Source organism: Barbus barbus, assembly GCF_936440315.1.
Source record: "Barbus barbus genome assembly, chromosome: 21".
Classification (NCBI taxonomy): Eukaryota; Metazoa; Chordata; class Actinopteri; order Cypriniformes; family Cyprinidae; genus Barbus; species Barbus barbus.
The window spans coordinates 7686189-7699589 of NC_136749.1; the positions used below are offsets into that span (position 1 = coordinate 7686189).

The 13401-nt window shown below is 38.1% G+C and overlaps 1 protein-coding gene across 1 annotated transcript in view; it reads right to left on the reverse strand.

The window, feature by feature from the left end:
• LOC306887875 (carbonic anhydrase 14-like) overlaps window positions 1-13401 on the reverse strand; it is a gene marked incomplete at both ends in the record, with an annotated part of 55866 nt that overhangs the window by 38183 nt on the left and 4282 nt on the right. Inside the window, 2 exons of the mRNA XM_079445879.1 lie at window positions 1061-1206; window positions 1647-1826. Of these exons, the coding sequence (XP_079302005.1) occupies window positions 1061-1206; window positions 1647-1826 (326 nt within the window). The remainder of the gene's footprint in view (window positions 1-1060; window positions 1207-1646; window positions 1827-13401) is intronic.

The following is a 13401-nucleotide window of genomic DNA, read 5'->3' on the forward strand; positions in this document are numbered from 1 at the left end:
CTCTAGCACAGTCCTCGGATTTGGTGTGTCGGTGTCAAGACTGCATGTTCTCAATCAATTGTGAAATATAAGCTTGGGGATGGATCCTCAGAAGCGTGTTCTACTGCAGAGTTTAGGAAAGGGAAAAGGGAAAGGGAAGTGGTGTGTGGCCAAGTATGGTGACCCATACTCAGAATTTGTGCTCTGCATTTAACCCATCCAAGTGTGCACACACAGTAGTAAACATACACCTGGAGCAGTGGGCAGCCATTGGGCGTTGGGCGTTCGGTGCCTTGCTCAAGGGTCTCACCTCAGTCGTGGTATTGAGGTTGGAGTGTTGGTTATTCACTCCTCCCACCTGCTGGACCTGAGACTCGAAACCCACGACCTTCGGGTTACAAGTTCAACTCTCTATCCATTAGGCCACGACTGCCCCATTATAGGGTTAGTATTTGACTCACACTCAATGCTGGCATGGCTGTCTCCAGTTTTTCACCTGGGGTGAAGGAACCCATTTTTAATGCAAGGGTTCCCTCCAAAAGGAGGTTATATGCTCTTAAATAGAAGCTATATGAGTTCTGGTGCTAGACTTGCAAATTAGACCCACTGCACTGTTGGTTCAGTGCTGGAGTTCCCTTACGAGTGTCTTTCTGCAGGCATTGCCCCGTTAACTTTTTTAGTGACAGCAATTGCTGCTGAGCACATTCTAGTTGAAAGTGTTTCTCTGTGGAGGCATTCACTTGTCTTACATGTTATGCGTGGCGCGAGACTGTTGAGACCTTTCTGTCCCATTTCTGTTCCTTCCTGGGACCTATCCTGTCTTGGAAGAGCTCACTAGACCTCCATTTGAAACACTGGAATCAGCCCCTTTGAGTTTCCTGACATCATCTCTAGTCCTTAAAACAGTGCTTCTCAGGGTAAGTTTATACAATAATGATTGCACTATACAAAAATGTGATTTTATTTGCTTTTCGAAAAGTTTTACATATAGACAATAATATTGTAAAAATGATCCGTTCACACAAATCTGTAAAAATGACTCAAAACATTGTATTATGCATGCCACAACCCAAGCACACACCTCTGCTGCAGTGCTCTGTCCATTGATGGTGTGTTCACTTCCTGTAGCCACTCCCACTTCGCTACCCCAGTGCAGGTGCAGCTGTACAGCACTATAATGCCATGGCAACCCAGCCACGCTCATCCAATGTGGCAATGTCATCTGCACTGTGTGAGAAAACAAGAGGGATGTTTAAGAGGGTAAAGGAAAGGGTCATATTTAGTAAACAGTATTTCGCTGTCACACGGTTTTATGCTCAGTGACACAGACTTTAGTCACACTCAAACGTATAAAATGTCATTGCAATATGCAAAGACATTAGTGAATTTTTAAGTGTGACTTAAGCATCCAAATACTTTTTCAGGCCACTTTATCTAATGTTTATTTTCTAAATCTTAATATCGTCATACCTTATATTTACAAAATAGCTAAAATTTGCTAAATTGCAACTATGAGGCATAAAGATATTATAACCATAAAAATATGATATGAAGCTGCTTGAAACCATGTGTACTGTGAAAAGCACTGGATGGCAGAGTTTCATAGTTTCTGTCTGTGTCTGTCTAAGTCTGAGACCATTTGAATGGGTAACAAAAGAAAAATTTACCTGTATGGCCATTATTGTAGAGGGTGAATGTCCTCTTCCCATAATGGTTGTATCCCAGGGGCTGCACGGGGATTAGCGTTGGATCGTACAGTGTTTGCGATGTGTCCACGTTTATGGGTGACTGACTAGAACCACCACAGTCAGGAAAAAACTCAGCCCATTCTGGCTGTCCCACAGCACCTAACACAGCCACAAAAGGGTGAAACAGTGAGGTGAATGTTGATGTGGAAGTCAATCAATGAAAAATCAAAGAACAGCATATAAGAAAATGTTTGTTTGACTCTTTATAACATGTTATGGAAGCTCATAGTGAAGTATTAGCTAAGTGTTAAGTCATGCAAAGTTAATGAGGAGACACATGGTTACAAAAACATAGACTACACCCACACACACACACACACACACACAGACGTTGTTTCAGTGCTGAAACATTCTGTAGTGAATTCAGATGTTAAAAGACAAAGGAGGGACAGATCAACATAAAAAAGGGACCAAAAAAAAAAGATTAAAAAATATATAGTAAAATAAATATTTTTATTTTACAATAAAAGAAAACTTCTGCATATGAAAGCTGAGTGCTTCAGCTTGGTGCCAAGTCAGTTCTGTATACACAGGGATTAGAGGCCCACTCAATCTCACTGTTCACCAAGAATATCCCCCCAAACCCCTGTTCAACTCCAAAAAGTGGGGAGGGGGTGGAGTTGCTCTCATTGATCTGTAGTTGCCAAGGAGATCTCTATGACAACTGACATACTCCAGGCCACTGCCAGTTTACCTCTTGCATGCTTCCCCAAACATGGACAGAGAACAAAGCATCACTCAAACAAGTAACTACATTTTGTTCAGAATTAATGACTTGACACAACACCGTTCTGAAAATGTTAATGTCAAGTGTTTTTTATTTATTTATTTTATTATTATTATTTTTTAAGTTAAATATGACCTAGACAAGTTCTTGGCAGGTTGCAGATTCACCCGCATTATTTTCTGGGCCTGTTGTGCATTTAGCAATACACTGATTAGGCCTTATTATACATGTAACCTGGTGTCATTGGGCCTCATTCATGAAATATTCGTAAATATAGGAGTAGGGTTGCCACCTTCAGCAAGGCAAAATAAGGGACACCCATTCATGAAGAACCTCCAACCCCAAACCCCCCCCCCCCCCCCCCCCCCCCCCCAAAACAGTCACACTCAAGTATGTAAACTTCCAACAGAACATATTAATATTGCTATTTTAAATTTGATTATTTATAATTATTAATTATTGTTAGTCTTTTTTGACAGTTTTGCAGCTGTTACCTGGATGGGACGCATTTTTATAATTGTATTATTAATTTGCTTAAATTAGGGCTACATTTATTTGTCCCATTTTTATCTAAATAATTTAGTTATTTTTTTACTTTTTAAAATGACATTTTGACATATGATATATGACATTTTTGATTATTTACTATGTATAGATTTATGATTCATATAAATGATAAATTAATAAGGATCTAACATTAATCATAATCTATTAATTCATCTGTCTAATAATGTCTAGAAATATAATAATTATGTCTACCAAGTTCTGATAATGTATGGAATATTGTATTAACAGAAAATACAAAGTTTAATACAACAATAGATTGGGGGAACTATGACGTCAGAACCCGGAAGAGTAATTCACCACGGGTTCCTTCGAGATTGTCCTATGGGCTTTTATAATGGGGTTTTTCAATTTATGAGTAAAATAAAGCCTGTGGTAAACTTGACGATACTTTTACGTTTTGTTCTACAACGTAAATTACACACATCCATACCCAAAACTAAAAATCTGAAGCAGTTAAATTCATTTTTGAAAACGTATGTTTTTAATAAGTAACTAGATAAGAACGTTTGGGCTGTGAGTGTGTGTAGTTTACATTGTAGAACAAAACGTAAAAGTATCGTCAAGTTATGTTTACCACAGGCTTTATTTTACCCATAAATTGAAAAACCCCATAATAAAACCCCACAGGAAAAAATCGAAGGAACCCGTGGTGATTTACTCTTCCGGGTTCTGACGTCATAGTTCCCCCACTCTATAGGCTTATACCTTGAAGCAGAGATGTGTCTGTCACTTTAAAAATATGAAAATTCTGTCATAATTTACCCAGGTTATTCTAAACCTGCAAAAAGTTATTTTTTCTTCTGCTAAGAGGATGAGAGAGAGTTAATTTGTTTATTTAAAATTAAATCATAAAAAATTAAAATGAAAATAAATCATTTTAAAACAAACTCCCTTTTGAGGAAAGTCTCTTCACTCGGCGGCCATATTTGCAATGCCTCCAGGCAGCTCATACAAGATCTATCATAATGAATGACATTATACATGTCAAATCGGAAACAAAAATCTGAAATTAATTGCCCCATGAATGTAGTTTCTTATGATCAAATAGCGTTTAAAAAGCTTATTTTTAAGGCTAGACCAGCCAATGCGCATGCGGAGTCATAACGTGTTGGTCTGGTCAGGTTTCTATGTAGTCCAGGTGATATGTGAAAATAATGTTCACTTTCATAAAAGCATGAAACTTGGAACACTTGTATAGTTTGCAGCCCTAAACCTTTTCAAAAATGGAGCCATCACAAAAACACCTTGTGGTTGCCATGGCGACCATTTTACTTTCCTCCATAACCAAATTATGTATTTTATGTCATATCTCCTGAACCAAACATGATAACACAGAAAAGGTGAAGTCTACCCCTATGTTTTGATGGTCAAGGATTACAGTGATATCATATACAGCAGCATAAACTGTTAGAAGAGTTAATGGCAAAATCAGCAATGTGAGAAGGAAATGAGCATCACAGCATTTACAAAAGTCCATATTATAGCTATTAATTTTTGCTTTCTTTGATAATTAACTAATATTTTATTCAATAATACTGTTACGATTGAGCACAAGTAGGAAACAGGCAGTGGGTCCAAATGCAGTTTAAGGTCCTTTAATGATAATCCACAGAGATATACATCCAAAATACATGACAGAACCGAGAAAGGATCACAAGAAATACAGGAGGTGACACTTATCAACAACTCACAAAGACAATAGCAATCCGGGGTTTAATATACACAAACACAGGACCAAACAGGAAATGGAGCACAGCTGAACCAGGTAGACACTAAATGAAACACAGCATGATGGGAAATGGAGTCCATGACCAGAACAACAGGCAGAAACACAAAACACAGGAACGCCCTCTAACGCCTCACAGTGGTGCAAACAACCGGGCGGAAATATACTATCATATATTTCAGAGATATATATAAAAAAATGATCTCAGGTAAGTGTATTTCCAATACATTCTTGTTCTCTCTCAACAACGCTCTAACATCACACGCAGACGGCAATGCAATCAGGTGAACATTTAATGGTTAATTTAGTGACTTTATGAGAAGGATTACAATGAAATCTCAGAAGATGCACAATGAAATTTCAAAAATTTTTCATGTGAACTATTTTTTTACAATCACTCTTTGGGGCCAGAGTTGTCTATTATGTTGTCCACAAGGGGGAAGCCAGATTCCTGCATGCGGGCGGGTACACGCAGGTGAATATTTGATGTAATAGGTGGAATAATATTTATGTGTAGGGTGGGTCAGGGCCGGACGGTGACAAGCACGGGCGGGTTGTGGGTCCAATAATGATTGACAGCTGTAGTGATTATATTAAACGGAGCGCTCTTTGCTTGCTTTCTGTATTTATTCTATTCACAATTTGAATAAGTTTTAATAAATGAGTTTTTTTCTACCTCATGTATGAGATTTAATGCAGGTGCGGTTCGGGTCCCAGTTCTTATGTCAAATGAGTCAGGTATGGGATTAAATTAGTGTTGCTGTCAGATAACGTGTCAGGTGTTCTGTTAATTACTGCGATTGTGGGAAGATCATTTCACCAAAAAGGAAAGGTGAATGAAAATGCCTCTCTGTGATGTTACCACAAGGCATCACTTACAGATCTCATGCTTCTGGAGGGGATGTTGATTCGTAAGAGGAAGAAGTAGGAGGGTGCTGAACCTGTGGCTATTCTGTATGCAAACATCAACGTCTTGAACTTGATGCGAGCGGTTCATTGTAGATCAGTCGTGCCACTGCATTCTGATTTTGATTGCATATGATGGAAGTCCAGCTAGAAGAGCTTTGCAATAGTCCAGCCCAGAAATGACAAGGGCCTGGGCAAGTAGTTGTGCAGCATCCTCTGTTTGGAAGGGGCTGATCCTCCTGATGCTGTGCAATGCAAACCTGCAAGATCAAGCTGTCTTTACAATATGACCTTCATCAATTTTTGATGAACCTAGCAGGATGATGAAATCATGCTGTAAAGTCAGAGTGGCAGGAAAAACGAGAAGTTTAGTCTTTGCCAGGTTGAGCTGCAGGTGATGTTCCTTCATCCATGCCGAGATGTCCACCAGGCAGCCTGAGATCCATGCAGCTACTATTGGATTGTCTGGTTGAAATGATTGATAGAGCTGTGTGCCATCAATGGTAGAATTTGGTAGGAGAAACCATGTGCTTGTATAATGGGTCCCAGTGATGTAGTGTATACGGTGAAGAGGAGGGGTCCAAGAACTGACCCCCGAGTAAACCCTGTGGCCAGTTAATGTTCTTTGGATACCTCTCCTCCCCAGGAAACCCTAAAAGACCTACCTGTGAGATAAGATTCAAACCAGTGGAGTGCAGATCCGGTGATGGTAGACAGGAGAATCTGATGATTCACAGAGTCAAAAGTGGCAGATAGATCCAGCAGAATCAGAACTGATGATTTGGAATCAGCTTTCTCTAACTGCAGGGCTACAGTGACCGACAGCAAAGCAGTCTCAGTTGAACGGCCGCTGCTGAATCCTGATTGGTTAAAGTTCAGTAGGTCATTCTGTGAAAGAAATAATGTAACTGTGTCTATAAAGGTGTGAACCAAATGGTCCATCCATTAGAATAACAAAGGAACAGCATTTCTCAGGAACGTCTTGTAGATTGCAGGATCTCCAGCAGGAAGGTCCTAACAGTATCTGTTGTTTCTTGCCCTTTTGTCTTCAGGTATAAAATTATATCCCACAGACAGAACTTTGGGAGAAGCTAGGATTCATACAAGGGTTAAGATTGTTTGAAGGAAGACATGCTAACCTCAGAACTGCTACACTACGATCTTCAATAAATCCTTCTCCCCACAAAAAGTTTGGTCAAGCCTACTTAATTTTTTGTATTAGAGACATATATTACATTGGTGAGCCACCCAAAAGACTGCTCAGCAAAAATACAGTAAAGATGATGATACATGGGGCAACTTTTTAAGTTAGAAGGGGTAGTATGCACTGGCCTGTCTAGACAGATATTGTCTTGACATGAAGTTAAAGTGGATCTTAAAGTGTCAGTTGCTGTATTTACATCCAGAGATGAGAAATGTTTGGGCAAGGGAAGAGAGGATGACACTACAGAGGAAAGATCAAAGGGTGAGAGGGAGCATAGGTTTTGCCTAAAAGTAACTGGTAGAGGAATTGGTGGCACACAGGTAGTAATATGTAGGTTAAATGTAATAAAGAAATTTGCAGAGATGTCTTGAGATTTTATCAAACGTTGTCTCTGATACAATTGCATGTGTAAATTTAGTCAAGCTGATTGCCTGATTTGTCAGTGCTTGTGGTGGTAAGCCATTTGAGATCGAATGAAGCTAGGAGTGGAAGTGGAAGTCTGCAGTGTAAAGGCCTTTACACACTGAGCACGAAAAAGCAAAACGAATTTCGCAAGCGATGACATGCAGGAATAAAACAACAGCTTCCTATGGATGTTTCCACATAGGCCGCAAACATTCGCGCACAGAAAATGCGAATGTTTTTTTTCGTCCAGTCCGACGAATCTTTTGAGTTTCGCAAAGCGAAAACACGGGCCGTCCAATAAGATTTGAGCATTATATCACATGACCAGAGCAACTGCTGTTACCCAAAAGGTCGATGCGGTGGCACTAAAAGCTCAGAAGACTGTATTAAGCGCGAGCGTAAAACCACTGAAGTAGAGGACATTTTCCGCAAGAGAGAAGAGTGAATGCCGTGTTCTTGTTGTTGTTGGTATTTAGGAACAGACTATTCTCACATGTTCTTTATACAGAATACATATTAATTCTCCACTGAGTCATGTGATCTGACGAGCACCGTCCATTTTCTTCCACAAGCGCCAGTGTTTATGAGTCAAAGCTCGTTCATCTAGACCTGTCAATCATGTAATCGTATCTCTTGCCCTTCCGTATATAAAAAAAGAGAGAAATATTTTTCCACACATGAAATATGAAAGCAAATAGACTTAGAATTGTGAAGATAGGTTTTCTGTATATGTTTTATGCAGCTCGTGGTATTTATTTTAACAATAAAGGATGTTTATGACACATGCCAAGTGATCAGTCCATTATAAAACGTGTAAAGAGTGCATGTCTGCCTATTATAGAATCAAAATCCATTTTAGATCACAATCGGAAGCTATTACAAGCACTCTATGATGATTTAAAGTGGGGTTTGAGCAAAAACGTTAATACTTAAATTTTTAATATAGCGTGATGCTAATTGTATCTCTAATTATTTCAGATGTATTCTTGTAAGCATTATGGATATTTTGTGTTTCTGATGAAGAAACACAACTTATTTATCTTAATTTAATGCTGTATATTGAGTAGCGGACACGAGATACATATGCTACATGAAGAAAAAAAACATTGTTGGTCTGCACCCCCTAGCGTGAAAGTGTGAATTAGCAGAAGGTGAAAATTCGTTTCGCACTTGGTGTGAAAGCAACATTCGCGGGCGATTCGCCTTGCCTTTTTGCATCGCGAGTGTGGAAAGGCCTTAAGGCTTCTCCAGATGGATTTCGAAGTCACCAAAGAGTACATGTGGACTGTCATTCACAGAGAATGAGGACAGCAGCCCTTACAGCTCCGCTATAAAGGATTATATATGACCAGGAAGACAATACATCATTACAATATGGAGTTTAACAGGAGCTGTTACCATAATAGCATGAAACTTAAAATAATGTTTATTGTATAGGGAAGAGTGGGTTGAGTTTTTCAAATTAATAGAAATGAGAAGACCATTACCCTTCCAACCTGATGGGGCGTGTGAGAGAAAGGGAAGTTGTTAGAGAGAACAGTTGTGGAGTCTTCTGAACGAGTCCAGGTCTCAGTCAAGCCCAAAGATACTAAGAGTAGACTGAGAAGCAATGGCTAGAATGAAGTTTGTTGACAGCTGACAGACCATTCCAGAGACCAAGAGAAAATGACAGAGGTGCAGCAGAAGAGGTGCAGATAGGACACAGTTCAACAAGATTGAGTTGCTGTCTGCATGTGATGTTAGAGCATCGTTGAGAAAGAACAAGAATGTATTAGGAACATACTACCGCCTACCTGACTCAACCTGAGAGGTAAGGAAAAATACACTTACTTAAGAATATATTTTTTTATATCTCTGAAATAAATTATTGTATTTTTGAAAACTATTTTTTATTGTACTATTGAATAAAATATTAGTTAAGATGGTGTGTGGTGGGAGTTCTGGCACAATATGGCTGCTGTAGCATCATCCAGGTGGATGCTGCACATTGGTGGTGGTTGAGGAGATTCCCCCTTCCATGTAAAGCGCTTTGAGTACTCAGAAAAGTGCTATATAAATGTAACAAATTAATAATTAATGAATTAAAACAACCTTATATTATACTATTGAATAAAATATTAATTATCAAAGAAAGAAAAAAATGAATAGCCATAATATGGACTTTTGTAAATCCTGTGATACTGTGATGCTCAGATACTGTTATTTCCTTCTCACATTGCTGATTTCACCATTAACTCTTCGCCTGAACAGACTGGGAAGTCGTGGCCTAATGGTTAAGAGAGTTGGACTCGTGATCCAAAGGTTGCGGGTTCGAGTCTCCGGCCGGCAGGGATTGTAGGTGGGGGGAGTGAATGTCCAGCACTCTCTCCACCCTCAATACCACGACTGAGGTGCCCTTGAGCAAGGCACCGAACCCCCAACTGCTCCCCGGGCGCTGCAGCATAAAATGGCTGCCCACTGCTCCGGGTGTGTGTTCACGGTGTGTGTGTGTTCACTGCTGTGTGTGTGCACGTTGGATGGGTTAAATGCAGAGCACGAATTCCGAGTATGGGTCACCATACTTGGCTGAATGTCACTTCACTTATGTTGTTGTATATGGTATCATTGTAATCCTTGGCCATCAAAACATAGGGGTAGACATCACCTTTTCTGTGTTATCATATTTGGTTCAGGAGATATACAAAATACATCATTTGGTTATGGCTGAAAGTAAAATGGTTGCCTTGGCAACCACGAGGTGTTTTTGTGATGGCTCCATTCTGAAAATGTTCAGGGCACTAACCTGTGCAATTGCACCAAGTTTCATAATTTTATGAAAAAGTGAACATATCACCTCAAAATTTGCACATATAACCTGGACTAATGGCAAATTTGGCTCTTTCTTTTAGAAGGTGGGACTATTCCTCCATTTTGCACTTTGCTGTTTCTCCCATTAATAAGTATAAGAGAGAACCGTCTTTGTTTTTCTATAGTCTTTGGTTTAAATAAAACACTTACTAAAAAAGATTAAATATTTTTATTTACCTGCATGCCATGTGATCATTAATCAGCATCAAAGAAACCGTGAACATGAAAATGTGATACTTAAATATTGAAATATTTATTTTAAAATCTCAGGGGTACTTAAAGCAAATATATTTGGTGAATAAGGTTTAGATGACAAAAAGTTTTGGAATGCCTGCTTTACATGTAACTAAGAAATAACGTGAATATGTGCATTTTAATTAGTTATAATTAATACGACACGATTAAATAACCTACAGAGTAATAATTCAAATAAAAATTGTGTTCATCAGTACTTGATGCAATGTTGAAGCCCTTCTTAAACCTGAAATGATTTTTGTAAATCCAGTGTTCAAATGCTGTCGCCACCTGACTAATGACTGATCTTTGTGAGAATGTCCACAAAACTGGACTATATACATACTGTATATCATATGTATATAATCGCTAGGCTATTTTAGAAAGGAAAATTTAAAAGATGAAAAATAGAAATTAGGGAGAATTATGAATAATTTATTGCTATTGTGTGAATAATATGTAATCATGTAATCCATGAAAAACTAACTGTAGTCTGATTACGAGTATTTTAAAATGTAATTTACTCTAATTACAAGTACTTAATTTTTGGAATCTGATTACGTAATCCAGATGACATGTAGTCTAAAATGAGTCTACTCCACCAAGCTACAGTTATAAGCATGAGCCCTGTCAGACTGGTCGTGTTGCAGCAATATATAGTGATATTCTCAATGTTGCTCAGAAAACAGGATACAGGTTTAACTAATTCAAAATACTTCTACTTAATGTTACACTGTCAGATATGTAAAAGAAATCTCTCCTATCTCTTGCTCTGGCTACTGTGTATAGACCACCAGGGCCGTAAACAGATTTCCTAAAAGAATTTGCAGATTTTATTTCAGACGTATTGGTTAATGTTGATAAAGCGCTAATCGTCTGAGACTTTAACATTCACGTTGATAATACAAATGATGGGTTAGGACTTGCATTCACAGACTTATTAAACTCTTTTGGAGTCAAGCAAAATATTACCAGGCCCACTCATCGTTTTAATCATACGCTAGATTTAATTATATCGCAATAATTACCTCATCGCGGTAATGTACCTCAAAGTGATGATCTTATTGACCACTAGCTTGTATGCTGCGTATTACTGATATGAACTATATGGCTCCACGTTATCATCCGAGTAGAACTATTGTTCCAACCACCAAAGATAGATTCACGAATAACCTGCCTGATTTACCTCAACTTCTCTGTGTACCCATAAATACACATGAACTAGACAAAATGACTAGCGATATGGGCACTATTTTCTCTAATACATTAGAAGCTGTTGCCCCCATCAAATTAAAAAAGGTTAGAGAAAAAAAGTACTGCACCATGGTACAACAGCAATACACATTATCTCAAGAAACTCGTAATCTTGAGTGCAAATGGAGAAAATCTAACTAGGAAGTTTTTAGAATTGTGTGGAAAAACAATATGTCCAACTAGACAGGCTCAAAAAGCTGCCAGGGCTGAGCATATACGCAAACTAATAGAAAATAACCAAAACAATCCAAGGCTTTAGATTAACAAATAATCAGACATCACCCAAACTAAATATTCCCTCACAGTTTAATAGTAATGACTTTATGAATGTATTCACAGATAAACTAGATAGCATCATAAATACAATAAAAAATATAGGATCTACATCATCTTGTAATACAGCTTCATTCGTCGCACCCAAAAAAAAACTGCAGTGCTTTACAACTATAGGACAAGAAGCGCTAAATAAACTTATCACTGCATCTAAGACAACAACATGCTTATTAGATCTTGTACCCACTAAATTACCGAAAGAGCTGTTACCCGTAGCACTTCTCAATATTTTAAACTTGTCTTTATTTCTAGGTCACGTCCCAAAACCATTCAAGCTGGCAGCTATTAAGCCTCTTATTAAGAAAACACAACTAGATCCTATTGAACTGGCAAATTACAGACCCATTTCAAATCTTGTGTTTATGTCTAAAATTTTAGAAAAAGTTGTGTCTGCTCAATTGTGCTCCTTCCTGCAAAAAAATAAATAAAAATATCTATGAAGAATTTCAGTCAGGTTTCAGTCCCCATCATAGCACAGAAACTGTACTTGTTAAAATTACAAATGACTTGCTTCTTGACCAGGCTGCATCTCATTGCTAGTTTTACTTGATCTTAGTGCTGCATTTGACACTAAAGATCAAGACATACTCATAGATCGAATGCAAAACTATACTGGTATTCAAGGGCAGGCTTTAAGATGGTTTAGATCCTACCTGTCTGATCGTTATCACTTTGTCTGTTTAAATGGATAATCATCTCAATTATTGGCAGTAAAGCATGGAGTGCCGCAAGGATCTGTCCTAGGCCCTCTGCTATTTTCAATATACTGTACATGTTGCCCCTTGGTAATATTATTAGAAAATACGGGATTAGTTTCCATTGTTATGCTGATGATACTCAACTATATATTTCTACAGGACCAAATGAAACTTCTACATTATCTAAGCTAACAGTGTGTTAAAAATGTAAAAGATTGGATGACCAATAATTTTCTCCTATTAAATTCAGATAAGACAGAAATATTACTTATTGGACCAAAAAACAGTACACAGAACACAGTACACAGAATCTCTTGGGTTACAATTTGCATCTAGACTGTTACTGTTACTTCCTCTACAGTCAAAAATTTGGGTTTTATATTAGACAGCAACTTGTCTTTTGAAAATCATATTTCTCATGTTACAAAAACATAATTTTTCATCTTAGAAACATTGCCAAGCTATGGAGCGTTACTTGTTTCTGATGCATATTTCAAGCTAGTTCATGCATTTATGACCTCTAGACTGGACTATTGTAATGCACTGCTAGGTGGTTTTCCTGCATCTTCAATAAACAAGTTACAGGTAGTCCAAAATGCAGCTGCTAGAGTTCTTATCAGGTCAAGAAAATATGATCATATTACCCCAGTTTTACAGTCTCTGCACTGGCTACCTATTAAGTTCTGCATCAGTTACAAAATATTGCTACTTACTTATAAGGCCCTTAACGGTCTAGCTCCTGCGTATAACTAGTCTTCTATTATACTACAATC